This window comes from Aotus nancymaae, unplaced genomic scaffold (genome assembly GCF_030222135.1).
Source record: "Aotus nancymaae isolate 86718 unplaced genomic scaffold, 86718_ANA_hifiasm-v0.15.2.pri h1tg000007l, whole genome shotgun sequence".
NCBI lineage: Eukaryota > Metazoa > Chordata > Mammalia > Primates > Aotidae > Aotus > Aotus nancymaae.
This window is the reverse complement of record NW_026988418.1, coordinates 33,921,725-33,946,315: the sequence shown is the minus strand read 5'-3', so window position 1 is coordinate 33,946,315 and position 24,591 is coordinate 33,921,725. Positions and strand designations below refer to the sequence as shown.

At 39.4% G+C, this 24,591-nt stretch overlaps 1 protein-coding gene across 2 annotated transcripts in view; it reads left to right on the top strand.

Annotated features, from left to right (window-relative positions):
* The window catches only part of PTGER3 (prostaglandin E receptor 3), a 187,233-nt gene that overhangs the window by 159,156 nt on the left and 3,486 nt on the right, over nucleotides 1-24,591 (top strand). Inside the window, exon 5 of one of the 2 annotated variants that reach the window (XM_064372507.1) lies at nucleotides 1,662-1,745. The exons of the other annotated variant lie outside the window; for it this stretch is intronic. Coding sequence (XP_064228577.1) covers nucleotides 1,662-1,745 — 84 coding nt within the window. Of the gene's footprint in view, nucleotides 1-1,661; nucleotides 1,746-24,591 lie in introns of those variants that run through there. 2 annotated transcript variants of the gene reach the window in all.

Here is a 24,591-nt window from a genome sequence, read left to right as displayed (position 1 = left end):
ATCACTTAATTCATATTATTTTGAATGCAAAATTTTTTGCATCTATATCTTGTTTCCAACTAGATCATAAAGTCTTACAGAATAGAAATGGTATATTTTATTCTTTGTATCTTTCTTAGAGTGTTGTGTACATATATGGGTTAATTATCATTGTACTGGTAGAAGAAAAACTTAATGAATAAATGCACAGATGGACTTAAAAATCATTTGATGGGCCAGGCGCGGTGGCTCATGTCTGTAATCCCAGCACTTTGGGAGGCCAAGGCAGGTGGATCTTTAGGTCAGGAGTTTGAGACCAGCTTGGCCAACCTGGTGAAACCCTGTCTCTACTAAAAATACAAAAAAATTAGCCAGGCGTAGTGGCGCATGCCTGTCATATTAGCTACTCAGGAGGCGGAGGCAGGAGAATTGCTTAAACCCGGAGGCAGAGGTTGCAATGAGCCGAGATCGCGCCATTGTACTCCAGCCTAGGGGACAGGGCAAGACTTCATCTGGAGAGGAAAAAAAAAATCATTTGATGGAGTATTACATATTTTTAACGGACGGAGTGAGTGATGTTAGAATATAACTACTATTGCTTCAAAACAACCACAGAGAACCTCAGAAGTCCAAGCCAAAGAAATTTTAGAATGCTCTCAGAATGAAGTGCAATAAGAAAAATCTCAATATTAATTCAACACTCAAAAACTTACCTTATTCCTGGTCACTAAAAGAAGTAAAAAGAGTCTAACTCTTTAGAATCAAAGAAATATTGGCTCTAGTGTTTTCAGGAAAATGATCTTGTAATAGTTAGACAAAGTGCCAAAAATATACAGAATTCAATGGGATGTTATTTTAATATCTAAAAGAGTTGTGACTCAAATAAAGGAAGCACAAAACAAATATAGAGGATCCCCCTCATGTTCCTATTTACAAGAATCTAGTAATGTGATGGAGTTCCTTTACATAGAAAGACACTTAAAATATCTCAGCCAGAAAATGATACAAAATTCTATAGCAGCCTGTGTGGGGTTTCCAATCTCTGTGAGTGAACAGAATTAGACACGTATACATTGAATTTAAGGGGCACAGATGATAAGACCATCCCAGTTAGAGAAGGTATTAATTTTCTATTGCTTTCTAACAAATCACAAATTTAGTAATTTAAAACAACACAATTTTACTATCTCACAATTTCTGTGTGGGAGTCTGGGGATGCATTAGCTTGGTCTTCAGCTCAGGATCTCACTAGGCTGAAATCAAAGTGTCAGCCAGGTCTGTGATCTCATCTGAGGCTTGAGATCATCTTCCAAGGTCAGCAGGAAAGTGGTGGTGCTCCTGCTATTGCTGCTGCTTGTCTCTTTTCAGGTTTTACCTGATTAAGTCAAACCAACCCAGGAACTTTTCCTTTTTAATTAACTCAAAATCAATTGACTAGGAGACTTCAATGCATCTGGAAAATACGTTTGGCAATATAATGTAACATCTGAGTTATAACTCATGATATTCCCAGCTTCTGCCTACATTCAAGGGGAGATGATTATACAGCTTGTGTATACCCGGGGGTGGATACCTTGGAGGCTATCAAAATTCTGTCTAATTCAGAAGGCACTGAGATAGAGAAAAAGAATCAGCGTGTCCCACCCAACAGCATTACTGATAAGGGTCTCAAAATTATTGAGATGGAGTCTTGTTCTGTCATCCAGGCTGAAGTGCAGTGGCACGATCTTGGCTCACTGCAATCTTCGCCTCCTGGGTTCAAGTGATTCTCCTGCCGCAGCCTCCCAAGTAGCTGGGATTGCAGGCATGCACCACAATGCCTGACTAATTTTTGTATTTTTAGTAGAGATGGGGTTGCGCCATGTTTGCCTAGCTGGTCTCGAACAACCGACCTCAAGTGATTGGCCTTCCTTCCAAAGTGCTGGGATTACATTGGGATTACAGGCATGAGCCACTGTACCTGGCTATGTTCTAATCTTTTATTGATGGCGACATTTAGTATTATAGAGCATGAAAATGTCAAAGTCACAACTGTAAAACCTCTTTATTTAGGAATATTTCTATTTAGAATTTAATTATTAGTATTATTTAAGAAAATTGGACTTTTTATAACAGGTCAACATTGTAATTCCAGGCTAAAGTAAGTGAGTAATTGCTTTAGGCTTGTAATTTCAGATTAAAATCTTACTTGGAACATTTAAGAGAACTTCAGGTTCATCATACCTATAAATTTAATTTATTACGCTTATAAGAGTGACTTAAGTTCTTGGGGAGTTTCTTAAGTTGCTCAATTGGTATACTTAAAAAGAAAATAGAAGTATGTTACATTAATAAATGTGCTTAAATATTTAAGGAATTTAATTAAGTTGTAAAATCGTCCTTCAAAATAATTATGTTTGCTATATTTATGAATGCATTAATAAGATTTATACACTAGCATAAAAGGCTAAGAAGAACAAGAGTTTAAATAATTTGAACACTACTTTTGCACCAAAATAATGTTAAACAGGTTTTTTTCCAGGCACAAAAACTCCCCTCAGGAACATAAAAATACTCATGTTCAACAAGTTTCAACTTTGCTATTTTGTATGACCTTTGTCAAGTTACTTAACTTTTCTTAGCTTCAGTTTTCTCATCTACAAAATAGGTATCATATTACCTTTTACAGTTTCTGTAAGGATTGAGATATTTTGCATAAAGCGGTTGGAACATGTAAGGCCCTCGATAATGAGAGCTCCAAGAAAAAGAGATTAGAGGGGCCAAAATGATAGACTAGAAGCAGTTCAGGTGTGCTGCTTTCAGAGAGGAAACGAAAGGGCGAGTGAACACTGACCCTGCAGGGCAAACATCTGAGAAACCATGTTTGGATCCATCAAGACAGTAGGGGGACACAGAGCAGAGAGAAGCAAAGCCAGACATAAGCCTGTCTGGGCTTAGTATGAAACCAGGAGAACCTTTCCCACATAGTAAAGGGTGAGTGAGTGAGAGCCCCTAGAAGATTCACAGAGACAAATGCAAGACTGGGAATGGGAGAATCCTTCTGGTCCCCCACACTCCCATCTGTGATACTAAACTGAGGTAGAGAGCCACCTGGTCATTTTGTGGAGGCAACTCTTGAGTACAAGAGGGCCTCTACAAGCCTTTGGCCTCAAAGCAGACCAGCACTGGCTCCATAGCTCCAACAGACGCCACAGTTGCAGTGTCTGGGAGAAATAAGATTGATCTATCCTCACCTCATTGGACAGGGCTCAGCACTAGCTTCCAGTCCAGTGGTGCTGCTTCTGCCTGAACTTGGCCAGCAGCCGCAGTCTCCTGCTATCCCAGAAAGCACCTAGATGGCAGAATAAGCAATCCCACCCACCCCCACCACTGATAACCAGGTGGGCAATGCCTGCTAGAGCTTCTAGCCTAGCAGTCCCACATCTATGGAAACTCAGCCAAGGGTGCAGCATTCTGTTGTCCTGGGAAATACTCAGATGGTAGGATGGGTGACACCATACACCCATGCCAATGGTAGCCAAGGTGTAGGTAATGCCAGCTAGACCTTCGAGCCCAGAAAATCCTCCTCTACCTGAACTCAGCTAGCAGGCAAAGCCTCCCATTGTCCTGAAAAACACTGAGATGGCAAGATGAGTGACCCTACCAACCCCTACCACTCGAAGCCAAGTGGGTAATGCTTGCCAGAGCTTCCAATTCAGAGGTTCCACTTCTATCTGAATTTGTTGGGGGTACAGCTTCCTGTTGCCCTGGAAACACCAAGATGGCAGGGTGGGCAACTCCACCTACCCCTGCCTCTCATGGCAAGATGGCCCATACCTGCTAGAGTTTCCAGCTCAGTGGTTCTGCTTTTGCCTAAACTCTGTAGACAGGTGCAAACTTGTCTTGTTTGGGAAGCACTCAAACAAGTTTAGGGCCAACCCAGCAAGGATATGGCTTGTCTGCTGACTGCATCCCCTGCCTAAGGGAGTCCTGTGGACCAGAACACACAACAAAAGAAACAGTCATCAAGACAGCAATTGGAGGGATCTCCTCTAACATCCAGGAGCAGGCTATAAGTGAAGCCAGTTGTCTTATTTTTTTTCTCTTTTTTGAGACGGAGTCTTGCTCTTGTTGCCCAGGCTGGAGTGCAATGGCGCAATCTCGGCTCACCACCACCTCCGCCTTCCGGGTTCAAGTGATTCTCCTGCTTAACCCCCGCCCCCTGCGGTAGCTTAGATTATAGGCACCTGCCACCACACCTCTCTAATTTTGTATTTTTAGTAGAGATGGGGTTTCTCCATGTTGGTCAGGTTGGTTTCAAACTCCCAACCTCAGGTGACCCACCCACCTTGGCCTTCCAAAGTGCTAGGATTACAGGCATGAGCCACCACACCTGGCCGACTACTGAAGCCAGTTGTCTAAACCCACCAAGAACCACAATCAAACCCTCAAGGGAAACAAACAAGATAAAAACAAAAAGCCCATCCAAAGGACTGCAACTTCAAAGACTGAAGAAACATCAGCCCACATCAATGACAAAAAAACGGTGCAGGAACTATGGCAACAACAACAACAAAAAATAGCAAAAATGCTTTCTTACCTCCAAATGACTATAGTAGTTCCCAGCAAAGGTTGTTAACCAGGCTGCAATGACCGAAATGTCAGAACTAGCATTCAGAATATGAACGGAAATGAAGATCATTGATATTCAGGATAAAGTTGAATCCTAATCCACTAAATCTAAGGAATATAATAAAACAATTGAGGAGATGAAAGATAAAATAGTTACTTAAAAAAAGAATCAAACAACTAATAGAGCTGAAAACCTCACTTTAAGAATTTCATAATACAATAACAAGTATTAACAGCAGAATCAATCAAGCTGAGGAGAGATTCTGAGAGCTTGAGAGATTGCTTCTCTGAAATAACTTCATCAGACAAAACTAACGCAAAAACAATAAAGAATGCACAAAACCTGAGAAATACAGGATTGTGTAGAGATCAAATCTATAATTCATTGCCATCCCAAGGAGAGGGAGAGAAAGGAAGCAACTTGGAAAATGTATTTGAGGTTATCATCTATAAAAATTTTCCCAACCTCACTAGAGAGGCCAACATTTAAATCCGGCAGAGAACCCCTGTAAGGCACTATACAAGACAACCATCCCCAAGACCCATAGTCATTAGATTCTCCAATGTTGAAAAATGAAGGAAAAAAGGTTAAAAGCTAGAGCGAAGGGGTAGGTAACCTACAAAGGGAACCCTATCAAGCTAACAGTGGAACTTTCAGCAGAAACTCTATAAGCCGGAAGAGATTGGGGGCCTATATTCAGCATTCTTTTTTTTTTTGAGATGAAGTCTCACTGTTTCGCCCAGGCTGCAGAGAAGTGGCACAATCTCAGCTCACTGCAACCTCTGCCTCTTGAGTTCAAGAGCTTCTTTTCCTCACCCTCCTGAATAGCTGAGATCACAGGTGCCCACCATCATGCCTGGCTAATTTTTTCATTTTTAGTAGAGACGGATTTTCACCATGTTAGCCAGGCTGGTCTCGAACTCTTGACCTCAAGTAATTGACCCACCTTGGCCTCTCAAAGTGTTAGGATTACAGATGTGAGCCACTGTGTCCAGCCTCAGCATTCTTAAAAAATGAAATTCCAACCAATAATTTCATATCAAGCCAAACTAAGCTTCATAAGCAAAGGCGAAACAATATCATTTTCAGACAAGCAAATGCTAAGAGAATTTGATACTGCCTTCAAGATCATTAAGGGAGTGCTAAATATGGAAAGGAAAGACTGTTACCAGCCACCACAAAAGCACACAAGTATATAGGCCATAGACACTATAAAACAACCACACAGTCAAGTCTACATAATAACCAGCTAACAACATGATTACAGGATGAACCTACACATATCAATATTAACCTTGAATGTAAACAGGATAAATGCTCCAAACTAAAGGCAGAGAGTAACAAGTTGAATAAGAAAGCAAGATCCAACTGTGTGCTGTCTTTAAGAGATCCATCTCACAGACAATGACACCCACAGGTTCAAAGTAAAGGAACAGAGAAAAATTTACCAAGCAAATGGAAATCAGAAAATAGCAGGTATTACTATTTTATTTTCAGACAAAATAGATGTTAATCCAATAATGATCAAAAAACAAAGAAGGAATCAGACATGGTGGCTCACCCCTGCAATCCAGCACTTTGGGAGGCTGAGGTGGGAGGATCATTAGAGGTTGGGAGTTCAACACCAGCCTGGCCAACATGGTCAAACCCCATCTCTACTAAAAATACAAAAATTAGCCAGGTGCTGTGGCTCACACCTATAATCCCAGCTACTCAGGAGGCTGAAGCATGAGAATAGCTTAAACCTGGGAGGCAGAGGTTGCAGTGAGTTGAGATCATGCCACTGCACTCCAGCCTGGGTGACAGAGTGAGACTCTGTCTCAAACAAAACAAAACAAACAAACAAAAAAGAAGGACAGGAGGACATTACATAATTATAAATGGTTCAATCCAACAAGAAGACCTTACTATCCTCTATATACATCCACCCAACACAGGTGCACCCCAATTCATAAAGCAAGTACTTAGAGAACTATGAAGAGATTAGATAATCACACAAGAATACTAGGAGATTTTAACACCCCACTGACCATACTAAACAAATCATTGAGGCAAAAAAACTAACAAAGATATTCAACACATGGACACAACATTTGACCGAATGGACTGAATAGACATCTACAGAACACTCAACCCCCAAAACAGAATATACATTCTTCCTGTCTGCACATAGCACATACTCTAAAATCAACCACTCAATAGGACATAAAGCAATTCTCAGCAAATTAGAAAACAAACAAATGATATCAACCACACTCGTGGACTACAGTACAATAAAAATCAATACTAAGAAAATCATTCAAAACAGTACAATTGTCTGGAAATTAAACAACCTGTGTGGTGATTCCCCAAAGAACTTAAAACAATTATCATTCAACCCAGCAATCCCATTATTGAGTATGTACCCAAAGGAATAGAAATCATTCTACACAAAGACTCATGGTGTGAATGTCCACTGTAGCACTATATGCAATAGCAAAGACATGAAATCAACCTAAATGTCCATGGATGGATATACAACATGGAATACTACACAGCCATAAAAAGAACTAGATTATGTCTTTTACAGCAATACAGGGTAAAGCTGGAGACTGTAATCCTAAGCAAGCTAATGCAGAAAAAGAGATCCAAATACCACATATTCTAACTTATAAGTGGGGGCTAAACACTGAGTACACATGAACATAAAGGAAGGAACAGTAGGCACTGTGGCCTACTTGAGGTTGGAGGTTGGGAGGAGAGAGCGATTTGAAAAATTGCCCATCAGGTACTCTGCTAATTATCTGGATGATGAAATAATCTGTACACCAAACCTCCATGATGTGCAATTTACCTGTATAACAAACCTACACATGTACCCCTAAACCTAAAATAAATTTAAAAAATAAAAAGAAGAAGAAAAAAGAAATGGTATTCTTTTAAAATAAAAACAGAATTTTTTTCTCGGTCTACCCATGCCACTTTAAAAGTTCAATCCTCCATACACCTTCTTAAGTAATGGTAAGTTTGCTACCTTTCTAGTTACAAACCATGTTTAGAGAATTAATGTTAATGTCAAAAGCAGGAGCATAACCTGTCACACCCTAGGGATGTTGATCACACCCTTCAGATCTTCACCAGAAGGTGGCTGAAGGAAAGCAATTGCAAACCCATGTCCCATTTTAGTCCTTAAAATTGAGGCACAAAAGGCAGAAAGTTAGCGTCAGTCTCCAAAGACTTTATGCAACCAATATTTCTGTGCCAACATCTTAGGCCAAATTGTTGGAATGAGGTTTAAAGCACTAGGGGAAGGGAGAAGCTGAGTATTCCCTCTAGGCTAATAGTTGCCTGGTGAAATGTCACTGCATTTGTGTCAGAATGTGCAGAGGAATGCAATCCTGTCTGGGCAGAGGGCAAATAGAAAACCCACAGGAGAGCTGATTTAATCGCTCTGTATGATTTAGAATGTATTATGGTTAACATAGACACCAATCCACTTTTCCCAAGTTCCTATATTTGGTGACTGAAACTGCTGTTTCAAAGAAAAAAAAAACCATAAAATGAATTATTCTGAGCATGTATACAAATCTTTTAGTGTATTCAACTTCTTCTAGGAAAATGCAATGATTTTTGATGACAGTTCTGGAAGGGAACAAGCAGAAGTATAGAAAGGAGCATGGGGAAGTGTCAGAGAGAGACAGAGACAGAGGGAGAGACATAAAGAGAGATAAAGGAGGAATACAGGAACAGAGAGAGTCTCAAAGCAAGAAAACAAAGAAGGACACATTCAGAGACAAGTTGTGAGGCAAGACCCAGACAGAGAAAACAAACCCAAAGAAGTAATATGTAGAACAGCGGGAGGCCTAACACTGAAAACTAATGACATAAAAACAAACGAAACACTGAAAAAAATACATATAATTTTCAAAAAAACCAAGAAACCAGCTAGAGGAGCTGGGGAAGGAAAAGAGAGAAAGGAAGATAATCCAGGACAACACGCAATTGAGTCAATATTTATTGAGTGCCCACGGAGAGCATGGCAACCTACTGGAACTGCAGCGGAAATAAATTCAATTCTCTCCAGTCCCAAAGGGTGGGGAAGTTCAGGTCTGCCGTGCTGCCTGGGGCTGAGGAAGTGTGAGTACTTGCAGAACCACACTGAGCTCTCCTTGCTGTAGTTTATCCCCAGCTCCACCTCCTTGGGCTGACCTGCAACCTTCTTCCCCAAATTCCATTGAAGAAAAACAAATACTTAAAGAGACACAAAGACTTTTTTTCCTTTGGTATTTGTAACATCAGGTCTAAAACAAGTAGAGGTAGTAATAATGCTATATAAAAATCTGGAAACTAGATGTTTTCAAAACAGAAAGATTAAAATTTTAAGAAGAGACCAAACAAGAGACCAGTTTCATTAGGTATCTCCCCTCCCAGGCCCTGACATATATAATAAAACATAGTATTTTAAAAGCATCAAAACCTCACAAATCACTACTAAGGAACTTACTCATGTAACCAAACACCACCTGTTCCCCAAAAAAACTATGAAAATTAAAATAAAATAATATAAACAAAACAAATCTCTCTTATTCTATACAATTCAGAAAGTTATATCTTAAGAATAACAGAGTACTATTATTATTTTATATCAATATTTTATATTTATATTTACATTAGTATTATTTTATACAATTAAGAAAATACGTCTTAAGAATATCAGAGTACACAGACACATGTCTGGTCAAAATGTCTCCAAAAAACCTGCAGAAAGGAAAATGTAGTCTGTTATATGACTCACAGCATCCATAAAATAAAAATAAACCAGTGGTTTATAAGAAAAACAACTATTCCTCTCAGTGGGTGCTAGAAAATAGATTTGCAAGGAAAAGACACAATAATCAAAGCTCATGATGCTCTGTCAATGGACCATACCCATTCAGACCAAACTATCTGGTAAACCTAAAGAAAGAAGACCTGTAGCAGAATAATTTGTGGAATATTAGCTTATTTATTGTGCCTATATTTTCCTACCTCACAACTGAAATTTTTGAACTGCTCAGCCTCTAGGATTTTTATAGGGTAGAAAACTAAAAGATACTTAAAGCTTTTTGTTGTTGTTGTTACATAAGAACTTCTTTCTATATGAGAAAATAAATAGATGCAGAGAAACTATGCTACTGTTATCCTGAGAATGCAGGATGGAGAGAATATTTTCAGAAGCTTGGGAAGAGGGAGCTATGTCCCCTGAACCAAAAAGAGGGTCAAAGTGAAGGGCCCAGACATTTCTCAGTAGCAAAATACCACCCCAGGGAGGTGGTATATGTCAGCGGAAACGATCACACAGTCTGGAACAGTGAGACTCTCAATGGTACCCAGCGAACCAAGGACAAATAATTACATCTCAGATGATGTGGCACTCCTTATAACTAACGTTAGGACTTTGGCACACCTCTTCGGTGTTGCAAGTCCCAGTAGTGACTTCAATAGAATTCTCTACCACTATAGCAAAATAGACTATGAGAACAATTTTAGTTAATTTTATAAAAATGAGTTATTTCATATATGCTTGAGTTTGTGGTCTAGATGTCATATATGCTGCACAAACTTTGGCATCAAATAGAATGAGGTCTGAGTTAACCACGGTCATCTTACTTAATTTCTCCAAGTCTTACTTCTCTCATCTGTAAATGGAGACATTTGTTAGTATAAGTGCATGCTCAGTGCTTAGTCCAGTACCTGGAACATAGTCAGTGTTCAGTAACGGTTGTTATTTTTATTCAGTTTGAAAAATGTCTCACTCTAATAAGAAGTCAAGCAAAATTTTGACACAAAGCTTACATGTAACTATTACAGAGGAAAACACCATCAGTTATGCACAACTGTTTACAAGATTTAAAAATATAGACTATTAATAGTTCTTCAAGAGAAATACTCCTAACCGTTACAGGAAGAACAATATGAATGTGCAACCAAGAAAAATACCAACCATCTCCCACAACTTTCTCAACATGGGCCATGCCCATTCAGATCAACATGTCTCATAAACCTCAAACTCATGGGAAAGAAAAATTTAAAAAGCATTTCAAATCTGTAATATGGCAATGGCTTTTAAAAAGTCAACTGCAATTCTTTGGGTATATACCCAGTAATGGGATTTCTGGGTCAAATGGTAGTGCTAGTTCTAGATCCTTGAGGAATCATCACACTGTCTTCCACAATGGTTGAACTAATTTACACTCCCACCAACAGTGTAAAAGCGTTCCTGTTTCTCCACATCCTCTCCAGTATTTTTGTCTCCTGATTTTTTAATGATTGCCATTCTAACTGGGTGAGATGGTATCTCAATGTGTTTTGATTTGCATTTCTCTAATGACTAGTGATGATGAGCTTGTTTTCATATGTTTGTTGGCTGCAAAAATGTCTTCTTTTGAGAATTGTCTGTTCATATCCTTTGCACACTTCTTGATGGGATTGTTTGCTTTTTTTCTTGATTTAAGTTCTTTGTAGATCTTAATATCTTCTGGATATTAGCCCTTTGTCTGATGGGTAGATTGCAAAAAGTTTTTCCCATTCTGTTGGTTGCTGGTTCACTCTAATGATGGTTTCTTTTCCTGTGCAGAAGTTCTTAAGTTTAATTCGATCCCATTTGTCTGTTTTGGCTTTTGTTGCCATTGCTTTTGGTGTTTTAGTCATGAAGTCCTTGCCTACGCCTATGTACTGAATAGTATTGCCTAGGTTTTCTTCTAGGGTTTTTATGGTGTTTGGTCTTATGTTTAAGTCTTTAATCTATCTGTAGTTAATTTTTGTATATGGTGTAAGGAAGGGATCCAGTTTCAGCTTTCTGCATATGGCTAGCCAGTTTCCCCAACACCATTTATTAAATAGGGAATCCTTTCCTCATTGCTTGTTTTTGTCAAGTTTGACAAAGATCAGATGGTTGTAGATGTGTGGCATTATTTCTGAGACCTCTGTTCCGTCCCATTGGCCTATATCTCTGTTTTGGTACCAGTACCATGCTGTTTTGATAACTGTAGCCTTATAGTATAGTTTGAAGTCAGGTAGCATGATGCCTCCAGCTTTTTTGTTTTTTTTCTTTTTTTTTGCTTAGGATTGTCTTGGCTATGCAGGCTCTTTTTTGGTTCCATATGAAGCTTAAGGTAGTTTTTTCCAATTCTGTGAAGAAAGTCATTGATAACTTGATGGGGATAGTATTGAATCTATAAATTACTTTGGGCAGTGTGGCCATTTTCACAATATTGATTCTTCCTAACCATGAGCATGGAATGCTTTTTCGTCTGTTTGTGTCTTCTCTTATTTTCTTGAGCAGTGGTTTGTAGTTCTCCTTGAAGAGGTCCTTCACATCCCTTGTTAGTTGTAGTCCTAGATATTTTATTCTCTTTGTAGTAATTGTAAATGAGAGTTCCCTCATGATTTGACTCTATTTGTCTATTACTGGTGTATAGGAATGATTGTGATTTTTGCACATTGATTTTGTATCCTGAGACTTTGTTGAAGTTGCTTATTAGCTTAAGGAGATTTTTGGGCTGAGACAATGGGGTCTTCTAAATATACAATCATGTCATCTACAAATAGAAACAACTTGACTTTGTCTTTTTTTTTAATTGAATACCCTTTATTTCTTTTTCTTGCCTGATTGCCCTGGCCAGAACTTCCAATACTATGTTGAATAGGAGTGGTAAGAGTGGGCATCCTTGTCTTGTGCCAATTTTCAAAGGGAAAGCATCCAGCTTTTGCCCATTCCGTATGATATTGGCTGTGGGTTTGTCATAGATAGCTCTTATTATTTTGAGATATGTTCCATCAATGCCTAGTTCATTGAGAGTTGTTAGCATAAAGGGCTGTTGAATTTTGTCAAAGGACTTCTCTGCATCTATTGAGATAATTATTGTTTTTGGTTCTGTCTATGTGATGGATTATGTTTATAGATTTTTTTTAAAAAGTCAACTGTCACCTTTTTTCTCCTTTTTTTCTCTCCCTTCCCTCAACGCATCAATGTTTCAAGCCAAAGCTATTTATAGTTCTTGGAGTGACTGACTCTAAAAGGCTTTTAACAAGCAGTCTGGTGACCTTGATGAAAATACCTTAATCCAACAGATACACTTCTCAAATGGAATGTGGGAGGGGAGAGAGTGCTTTAACTTTTGGTAAGCTAAAATAGCACATTGAAAATGGAATGACCCTAGATATGGATTTAGTAGTTGTACACATTTCAGATTATAAAAGCCCTAAGATTAAAGAAAAATTACAGGTCCAGCTCAGGATAGAGGTAGGTTGATATTTCTGCATCTAATGCATGCCTCTAGCTTATTAGGTAATAAGATTTGCATTCACATTAAAATTCTTAGTGTGGCTTCAGGCTCTCCTCATTCTTGCTTTCCTCTACCTTTCTCAAATGATTTGGGACTAATCATTGGTTTCACGTCTCTCACCAAGGGGCCCATGGTGAAAAATTCATGACATAACAATTGAACAAACATTTCTTGAGCATTTGTTATTAACTCAATGCCCAGGATACAGACATGGACATAGTTTCTGCTGTCAGTCCCATCTCGAAACTCTGTCAGAGGCTTCCTCAGTTACATAGTTTGGATATTTGTCCCTGCCCAAATCTCATGTTGAATTGTAATCCCAAATGTTGGAGATGGGGCCTGGTGGGAGGTGTTTGGTTCATGGGGACAGATCCCCCACATCTTGGTGTTGTCCTTATGATGGTGAGCAAGTTCTCATGAGATTTGATTGTTGTAAAGTGTGACACCTACTCACCCATTACTGTCTCTCTTGCTCCTACTTTTGCCATGTGAAGTGCCTTCGCCCACTTCACCTTCCACCAAGGGCAAAAGCTCCCTGAGGCCTCCACAGAAGCCAAACTAATGACAGAACCATGCTTGTATGGCCTGCCAAACTGTGGAACAATTAAACCTTTTTTTAGAAAATAAATTATCCAGTCTCAGATATTTCTTTATAGCAATGCAACAATGGCCTAATGCAGAAAATTGATATTTAGAAGTGAGGCATTGCTATAAAGATAGAAACCCAAAAATGTGGAATCAGCCTTGGAACTAAGTGACAGGCAGAGGTTAGAAGAGTTTGGACATCTCAGAAGACGAGAAGATGAGGTAAACTTTGCAGCTTCTTAGAAACCCATTAAACGGTTGTGGCCAAAATGCTGATGGTGATATGGACAATAAAATCAAGGCTAACAAGGTTTCAGATTGAAATGAGGAATTATTGGAAACTAGAGCAAAGGTCACCCTTATTATTCCTTCGCAAAGAATTTGGCTGTATTGTATCCATACATTAGGGATCTGTGGAAGCTTGAACTTGGGAGTCACAACGTAAGGTATCTAGGTTGAAGGAAGGAAGACATTTCTAAGCAGCAAAGTGTTCAAGATGTGGTCTGAGTGCTTCTAACAGCCTATGTTCAGATACCAGAGCAAAGAAATGACTTAAAATTGACTTTATAGTTAAAAGGAAAGCAGAGCATAAACATTTAGAAAATTTCTCAGCCTGGCCATGTGGCAGCAAAAGAAAAAGCATTTTCTGGAGAGGAATCCAAGCAGGCTGCAGAGAAACTACTTGTTAGAGAAATTTGTGTAACTAAAAGGGAGCCAAGTACTAATAGCCAAGACAACAGGAAAACAGTTTGGAAAGCATTTCAGAGACTTTTGAGATAGCCCATCACAGGTTCAAAGACCTAGGAAGGAAGAATGATATCGTGGGCCAGGCCCAGGGCTCTGCTGCCCTGCACAATCTCAGGATAATGCTCCTTGCATCCTGGCTGCTCTAGCTCTAGCCATGGCTCAAAGGGACACAGGTGTATGTAGCTCAGGAAGCAGCTCCAGAGGGTGCCAACCATAAGTCTTGGTAGATTCCACATGGTGTTAAGCCTGCAATTACACAGAGTGCAAGAGTGGTGGAGGCTTGGCTCCCTCCACCTAGATGTCATGGAACATATGGAAAAGCCTAGGTGTTCAAGCTGCTTATCAGGGTGAGCCCTCACAGAGAACCTCTATTCAGGTGGTACAGAGGGGAAATGTAGCACTGGAGTCCCCACACAAAATCCCCACCAGGGCATTGTCTAGTGCAGCTGTGGGAAGAGGGCCACCATCCTCCAGACCCCAGAATGATAGAACCACTGGCAGTTTGCACCCTCAGTGTAGAAGAGCCACAGACATACAACTCCAACCCATGAGAGCAGCCACAGGGACTGAACCCTGCAAAGCTACAGAGCAGAGCTGCCAAAGGCCTTGGGAGCCCATACCTTGCATCACTATGTCCAGAATGTGGGGCATGGAGTCAAAGGAGACTATTTTGGAGCTTTAAGATTTACTGACTGCCCTGCTGGGTTTCAAACTTGTGTAGAGCCTGCAGACTTTTCCTTTGGTCAGTTTTCCCCTTTTGGAATGGCAACAAGCCATTTACCCAATGCTTGTACTCACATTGTATCTTGGAAGTAAATAAATTGTTCTGATTTTACAGGCTTATAGGTAGAAGGAAACTATCTCCAGAAAAAACTTTGGAGTTAGGTTTTAGACGTGGGACTTTTAAGTAATGCTGGAGCAAATTAAGGTTTGGGGGTCCTATTGAGAAAGTATGATTGTATTTTGCAGCATGAGAAGGATGTGAGATTTTGGGGTGGGGAGGAGAGGTGGAATGATATAGTTTGAATAATTTTCCATACCCAAATCTCATGTTGAGTTGTAATCCCCATTGTTGGAGATGGGACCTGACGGGAGGTGCTTTGGTCATGGAGGCAGATCTCCAGGGCTTGGTGCAGTTCTCATGATAGTGAGTGAGTTCTTGCAAACTGTGGTTGTTGTAAAGTGTTACACTCTCCCCCTCCCCATACACATACACTCTCTCTCTCTCTCTTGCTCTTGCTTTCGTCAATTTTGCCTTCTACCATGACTAAAGCATGTGCAAGCATGGCACTGGCATGTACTGTAGGCTGTAATACCTGAGACTGGATAATTTATAAAGATAAGAGGTTTAATTGGCTCATGGTTTTGCAGACTTTAAAACGTGGCACTGGCATCTTCTCAGCTTCTGGGGAGCATGAATGGCCTAATACACCCAGCTTCTTACAGCTGGGCCCATTCAGTCCTATCTACCACCCAATCTCCTGAGCCACTTCCTGTGGCTCCAACAACCTCCACTATGGCGTGGCACTTTTTCTTTCCTGTAAGGTTACAGAGCAGCTCTAATTCAAAGATTTATGAACTTTTGAGGTTCATTCTTCAAATGATGATTAGAACTTATGCCTGAGTTTCCACTAATGTTCCATTTTGTATGATAGGGCTTCCATCTTCATTCTTGTTCTAGCAGTCTTCATGGTTTTCTAGACCCTTCCGAGGAAGAGTTTCCCTTAACGCAGACAGTCCTGCCTCTCTGGAGATAAGGTATTATGACCCAGAGCATAATCTTAGTGGCTGTGATCTTCCTACCTGCACACAAGCTTCCCTAATGACATCTGTTTGGATTTCTATGTTCTGTTTGTACATTACCTTGTGCCCACCTCCAGGGTAACTCAGCTACTAAAAGTTAAACCACTCGAACCCATGGATGAATATTTTGATAATCAGTACTTGTTGAATGAAGGAATAAAACATTTAGTCATTTATTTATTATTTACGAAGTGTGTGCTTATATCAGACACTGTGTCATATTCTAAAGCTATGGAGATAAGACACAGAACCTACAATTAACAACTACCGTCTCAAAGGGAAAACAATAAGGAAACAAACAATTATAAGTGATTTATAAGTAGCAGAAATATTCAGAAACACCATGGGCATCGAGAGGAAAAGCCCAAGTCTTGTTATGAAAGTGAGAGTGGGCATCGCAGAGGAGGTGAGGTTCGAGTGACATACGAGTATACTAGATGAACTAAATGGTTGACAGGAAAAATGGGAATGGGCGAAGATACATAGATTGGAGGCAGTGGGGACGGTGTATGCAAAAGCCTGGGATGTGAAAAAAGCCTGGTATATCTAAGGTATAATAGTCCTGTATGTTTTGCTTAGGAGTTTGACTTTTATCTTATAGGCCCAAACCAGCAAATAAAATTAATCTGAAGGGCCTACAGACTCCTGCCTCTCAGGGTATTTAGTAATGTCTATTGCAGATGAGGAAGACAGGACTGTGAATCAAATGCTGTCTGTTTGCAATCTAAGCTTAGATAAACTTAAGCCACCGAAGGATTTTGTTAATCTGTAAAATAATGTACCTACAAGTTTCTATCTTGCCACTCCGAGCTTCTTTAAGATCTAGCCTGTCCTCATGGGCATATTTAGTGACCATGTGAGAACGTTTATCTTTCCAGACTTTTTTTTTCTTTAGACAAAGTCTCACTCTGTCACTGGGGCTGGAGTGCATTGGCACTATCTCAGCTCTGCTTCCCAGGTTCAAGAGATTCTCCCACCTCAGCCTCCCAAGTAACTGGGACTACAGGGACCCACCACCACACCTGGCTAATTTGTGTTTGTATTTTAGTAGAGATGAGTTTCACCATGTTGGCCAGGCTGGTCTCAAACTCCTGATCTCAAGTGGTCTGCCCACGTCAGCCTCCCAACATGTTGGGATTACAGGCGTGAGCCACTGCGCCTGGCCCAGACATTTTAAATTACAAGTAAACAGTCTGTAGATTTCCTTGAAGGTTTTGATACTTGCCCTTGAAGAGAGAACATTAAACTATGGGAGAGGAATAAGTAAACAAATAAATATGAATAGTGTGATAAGTGCCTTAATAAAGGTACATTCTTAAAAGCCTGCAACACAGAGCAGAGAGAAAAAAAATCTACCTGGATGATCAGAGAACTCTTTATCAAGTAGATAATACAAGAGCGTTGCATGACAAGTTAGAACTCTTAGAGGTGGAGAAGGGCATTTGCAAAAGAGGAAACAGCCTGAGCTAAGAGCACAAGTGTGGGGGCGTCTGTGGTCTATTCAGGAAACAGCGGAGAGTTTTGTATTGACAGGGTGGTCGTGAACCAGGACTGGTGTCAGATACACAACTGTAAAAGGCAGGTTGAGGCCACTGAAAAACCGTGTATAACATGCTTTGAGCAGAGCTGTTTCTTAGACACATCTCTAATGTGGTAAGAAGAACGGGTTGTAAATTAGCATGGAGACAGAGTAGTTTGAAATCCAGTAAAACATTCAGAGCAGAGAAGCTGATCCAGAAATAAGAGCATAAACCCCCTATCTTTCTGCCTCAAAAAAATACAGAAGTTCAGGTTTGAGTTCTAGTTCCATCACAAACAGCCTACAATTCAGGCCGTGGGAACACCTCAAGCAATCTCAGCCTGACAGAGCTGCCAGTGCCCTCTGATGGTGGCTCGTTGGATGGCCAGAAATCAAGGCACCATCTAATTTCTCTTCCATTTCCCAAGATCTTGCCAAATGCTTGGCTCCTGTGATAACTGCTGGATCCACACATCTTCAAGACATTGGTCTTTCAAAAAGCTCACAGTCTGGTCATCCTGATGTGAGACACGAAGATGAGCACATCATTATGATGTGTTTGGTCTGTGCAATAAGAAAAATATGCGTAAGATAGTTTGTACAGAAAGATGATTAAGTCAGGACTCGGGGGCTTTGATGGTGGTTTGACCTCTGGGTTGGTAGTGAAAATACCCTCATGGAAGATGTGATTGGCCTCTGAAATAAGATTAGAACTTCAGAAGGTAATTAATTGAGATCAACATGGGCTATCTGGAAAACTGAAAGTAACTCTGTGTTCCAGAAGCATCAACAGTTGGCACAGATTTTTGCAGTGGCTCTTCTGAGGAAGTCTTAATGATACCCAATGTTTCCTAAAGTGCTTCCCTCAGCAAATATGTACTAGGCATCTTCTACTGGCCAAGCCCTCTGGTCAGCAATGTGGTATGGGACCCCCAAGGTGCTTACAGTCAAGCATTAAGACAAGTGCTCAGACAAAAAAATATGAAGGGGTACTTTCTACAAAGTTCAGGTTACACACAAGTACCAGTTGGCAGCAAAGGGAAACAGGCTTTTACACAGAAGGGGCAGTCAGAGAAAGCTTTCCAGAGGAGGAAGTGCTTGAGTTGAACTTTGAAGAACAAATGAGTAGAAATTTCCCGGATGACAGTCCAGGAAATGTGTGCCATCTTTGTTTCTGTGATGTGGTTACAGATGAGTATCTTCCTGCCTCTCTGGTCACATCATCTCTGCTCTTCCCTTCATGCTCCTTTTCTTCCCACCCCTGAAGTGATTGATCCCTCAAGGTTCTGTGCTCAGCTCTTCCACTGGTTCTTGGCTTTGTCCTTTCCCTCCATGTCTTTATTCATATCCCTGACTTCCACTAACACTTGCGAGCTTCAAACTTCTTACTAAGTAAAGACCCCACATTGCCAAATATGGGACTTTTTACCCAGGAAGTCAGCCTATCTCTAATGAAACATGCTCCAAAAATAACTTACACCATCTTTCGTCTCTGTTGTCTCACCCACCTTTTTGTGGCCTGATTTTATAAGAACCTTGAAGAGACCCTTAGCTTTCTTCCTTTCTATTCCCAACATCCAGTGCCTCTACAAGTTCTGCAGTGCTCTTAAATCCTTCTTTCTGTGTCCATTATTAATGCCTTAAATGGGTCTCTCATAATCTTTTGCCTGGCTGATTGCTGTTACCTTCTAATCTGTCTCTCTATTTCCAGCTCATGCTCTAAACCTATCCTTCCTCACTACTTCTAAGGTGGTATTTCTAATCAGCAAGTCTGGTCTTCGATCGTATTCCACTTAACCACACCCCTACTACTTACGATACTCCTGTGTTCCTGACAACCTTTGGAATTAGGTCTCAGCACCTTAGGGTGGTAGACAAACTTCTCCTGCTGACCTCACCAGTAGCTTTATCTGTTGTCCTCTCTCTCCAGGAATTCTCCAGAAATTCTAAACGGATTGTAGATCTCCCAAAACATCATGTTGTTTCATGCTTTCTTGGCTTAAACTGCTGTCACCCAGAAAGTTTTCCCTATCACTCCTTCCACATGACACTGCCACATACCCTTCCTTGACTCTCCCTTCTGGATAGATGGCCACTTTCCTTTCTGGGCTACTTCCAGACCAGGTATTCTGAACTATCTATTATTATGCCACTTTGCAAAAATCAAAGAAGCAATGTAGCATAGTAGTTAGGAAAAAGCAACCAAATCCCAGCTCTGACACTTATCAGTGTGAATTTAGGCAAGTTATTTAATCTCTCCTTGGCTTAATTTTGTTTTTTTTTTTTTTTTTGCGATGGAGTTTCACTCTTGTTGCTCAGGCTGGAGTGCAATGACGTGATCTTGGTTCACCACAACCTCTGACTCCCAGGTTCAAGTGATTCTCCTGCCTCAGCCTCCCAAATAGCTGGGATTACAGGCATGTGCCACCACGCCCAGTTGATTTTGTATTTTTAGTAGAGACGGGGTTTCTCCATGTTGGTCAGGCTGGTCTTGAACTCCCAACCTCAGGTGATCCACCTGCCTCAGCCTCCCAAAGTGCTGGGATTACAGACGTGAGGCACCACACCCAGCCCTCCTTGGCTTAACTTTTGTAAAACTCATCTATAAAATAAGAATGATAATAGTATCAACCTCATAAAGTTGTTGTCCAGTTAATGCATATAAAGTGCTTTAAACAAAAAAAGTACTTGACTTATAATAAGGGTTATATAAGAATTTGCTGATTGGCAACTGTGAGCATCTCGATGTGAGGGAACTATGTCTTATTCATCTCCATGTTCCCAGGGCCCAGCATCAGTGCCTTACACAGAGCGCGTGTGAACAAATGTTTGTTTACAGAGGAATGACTGAATCTCTGGCTTTTCCTTTCCCTTGGTGTAAGACTCAGTAAATCCCAGAGTCCAGGTGATTCTCCTTTCCAATGTCCTCTGAGTTTAATTTTTTTCCTATGGTAACTGTCACAGTTCCTTCATTTATTCAGCAAAAAGTTATTAGTTAACAGTGTGAAAGGTACCCTAATTGCTAGAGATAACTGCTGTAAACAGAACGAATTCCTTCTGCTATGGACACTGCATTCTAGCAAAGGACACAGACATGAAATAACAGCACATTAATTGCTTGATCAAAGGATGATATATATAATAGGAGTCTTGGGGAGGTCAGAAAACTTCTCTTAGAGAAAAAATTTGACTAATGTGTAAAAAACTAGAAGTAAATAGCTAGAATAAGGTGGTAAAAACTGTCGTGAAGAGTGACCCAGGCAAAGAAAATGGCATGTATAAAGCACTGAGGTAGGAAGAAATTTGACCCATGCAGATTTTTAGTTCCCTGCGTCTGGATTATTGCTACAACTGCTACCTGATTTCTGTAAAGAATGATCCTCCTTACTGCTCTCATATTAAACTTTCCATCATGTAGATTCCCTGCTCAAGCTAGGTTGGCCAATATATAGATCCTCAGACTAATGAGGCTTTCATTACAGTTTTATTCATTTATTCTCAATCACTTTTCATTGATTAAACAACTACTAAGTGCCACGTGCTGGAAATACTAGATGGCTAAGATGTCATCCCTCCCCTCAACGCCTAGTCTGTTCTGAGCTCCAGAAAGGGAAGGGAACAAATAGGTAAGCTATTATTAAATAGAAATTCTTATGTAAACTTTAACAGCCAAACAGTTCTACAAAAGCATAAAAAATGTTAAGAAATAAGAGTTTGCTTTCTGTACAAAAAAATAAAACCAAGTAAGTTTTATGAATGATAAATACTCTGAGACAGAAACACACAGCAAGCTGCAGATACCATACAGAGAAGTTTGTTTTTGTTTTTTTGCTAATGGAACTATGAAGATTCTCATTGCATCAACTCACATTTAGTCAGTGCTATTTCAGTTAATTCTATTGGATTCTTTTCTCTTTAAGTTTTATTCATGTTTGATTGACACAATGATTGTACAAATTTATGGAGTAAAATGTGAACGTTTCTCTTTATAACTGAAAAGCAAGTAGCCTAGCAAAGTCTAGACATTTCTTCAAAAGCGTAAAAGCAAAATATAGTCAAGGTGATGCAGCAGGTAGTCACAAGTGGTCAACACTTACAGCTTGTGTTGATTATTAAACTTTGAATGTTAATGTGGAGGCTGCTGATGCTAATACCAGAAAATTAGAAATGTATTCTGAAGGATTTTTGACTTAAGCAAAATTAAAAATGAGCAAAACCTTTCTGAACAGAATGATTCCACAATTTTCACAAGCCAAAAATTCTTTAAAATGCATCACTGAGGCTTTTGCATAAGTATTTAGGACCTCTTTGAATTTATTGCTATTCCTTTAACATATTTGCTTTATGATACATATCCTTTTGTGGTTCTTTCTAGTTGGAATAACTCCCTGCCCCTCAGGTGCCCAGTAAACTTAATTGTCACTCCTATGAAGCACTACAAGATCAAGGGGAATCCCTTAGGCTGAATTAATACCTCCCCACTCCTAGTGGCCACACCACTCTGTGACTTTCCTTTTAAAGTGTCCTTACTCCATTATAGTATTGTTTGTAGAAGTGTCTCTGTTCCCTAATAGACTGTGTGAGCTACTCAGTGATTCCTTAGCTACAGGACCCAACAGTGCCTTATATAAATTTCCATATAGGCAGGTTTAATGGGTGAATCATTCTACTTTTTTCTTTGCCTCTTCTGTGTCACCATAGGACTAAGTGTCTGTTTGCTTTCACTGTCTTTTCTTCTCCAGTTTGAAAAACTTCATGATGTACAATAAGGTCTTACTTAACATCATCGGTAGGGTCTGGAAAACTGCAACTTTAAGTAAAATGATGAGTATTGAAGTCAATTTTACCGTAGGCTGATTAATATAAAAAAGAGATAAACTCCTATGGCGTATTTCTGGTCACAAAAATGTCACTAAACTTCTAAATAAAAAGCAAAACCCTTCTAATCTTAACCTTGAGATAATGTAAGCTATACATTCATTTAAGACAGATTAATACAAACAAGTAAGATAATTATTTACCCTATTATTTCAGTTCAGGGTCACAGGTGGCCAAAGTCCTTCCTGGCAGCTCACAGAGCCAAGCAGAAACCCAACCTGGAAAGACTAATGTGCAAACTCGGCACAGATAGTAGCCCTGACAGGGAATCATATTTTTTTTCTCATCAATGTTATAGTAAACCAAAGTTGAATAAAATGCCATTGAATAAAAATTATTTGAGTGCCTGTTATACATTATTAAAAAGTTCTAATCTCATAATTAGAATACATATTATTTTTAATTAGTTACAAATTTATCTTAGAAAAATATGGGAGTTCTAGTTTTAAGAGCCATTTTTGTCAGTTTGGGACAATTACTTTACTTGTCTTGACTTCAGGTTTCTCATCCAAATAATGAGGACATTACCAAATGATCTGCAAATCCAATGCCCCCTCCCCCCGGCCCACTCTAATACTATGGTCTTACACTCGCCTGAATTCTTGAAAAATGGATAGTCTGGGTCACATAATTTTACACTTAATTAACAGTTTCATTATCTTGACTCATTTCTTCTTTCTTTGCTTTTCCTCAAAAACACAGAACCAAATTGTAAGTTCTATGATGTCTGAAGAACTGGGAAAGTCAAACCAATACAGATTCAGGTCTTGGCTCTGCCATATGAAACATCTTTATAATCTTGGCAACTTCCTCAATATGGCTAAGCTTTAGTGTCTCATGTGTAAATTGGGAATGATAATAGTGCTTTTTAAATAGAGTCATAGCTAGTCTCCTTCTGTATTTCTTAGGAGTCCCTGCAATTGCAAGTTGTGTAAGAATGCAAGATCTTAATAACACAAATACATTCTCTGATAAATTAATCACTAGCCTGTGTTTTCTCCCTTTATGTCAAAGCATTTGTATCTGTTTCTTGCTGATTGCCAGATACTGTAAATATCTAATAATACAAGAAAATTACAGTGCCAAGTACATATAGTGCTAATTAAAATTGTAAATCTTGCAATACATGCAAATCTTCATGATTTGATAAAAAATAGAGCTAAATAATTGTTAAGACACACAGGTGAAACCATAAACAAATTGAAGAAGGGAAAACTAATGAGAATATCACAGACTAGGCACCACAAAGACACTGAATGGAAGATGGAGATTAAATAGATACATGACTCAACATGTTTCACAAAAGAATTACGCTGCAAATGTTTAAAAAGGATATTGTTTTGTATTGTTATACATTTTTAAATGCCCAAAATTAATTATTTAATTCATTATTTGTTCTTTCTATGGAGTAATTTATGAAAATAATGAGCAAAAGGATGAAATTTAGCATGAGAATAGGAGTGTCCCACAGTGGACACTGCAGAGAAGGCGGGGACGGTGAGAGGCAGCAAAGGCAGCCCACTCCTCATTCTCAGTTCTGCCACAGGCCACTCTGGTGCTCACCCTTAGCAGCAAAATGAGAAAGCAGTGGAGAAAACCACAAGGCAGATCATTGAACTGTGTATGTTTGACAGCTAACACCGTATTGAAGTTTCAACCTAAGCAAGTCTATTCAAATATAAAAAAAAAACCACTAATAATTATTGTACTTTCATAGAACTTTAGTAAACATTAATTTATTTCTATAGCATTTGCAATAAATAAAAGTGATTTCATTGCTTTTTGTTCAACAAATAACTCTGTGAGGTAGTTAAAACAGATATTACCTCTATTTTACTATTGAAAAACCAAATATTGGTGGGTGCTTACTCAGGTACTCACTCAGGTACTCAGAGAAAGAACACAGGGCAACTCTATTTGGATTATATAATCTCCGCTGGTCTCACTGGACTAACTAATATGATTGTCTCTCTAAATAATTGAGAATTAGGACCAATAGATTTAAACTGGGTAAACTTAAGGTCCTATGTTGTCAATTGGCTACTGCTATTCCTTTTTTATTTTATCAATTATGAGATATTCCAAACATAGAGAAAACACCTATTTCCCTCCTTCCCTGAAAGAACAGATATTAATACTCTGTCATAATTGTTTCAAATTTC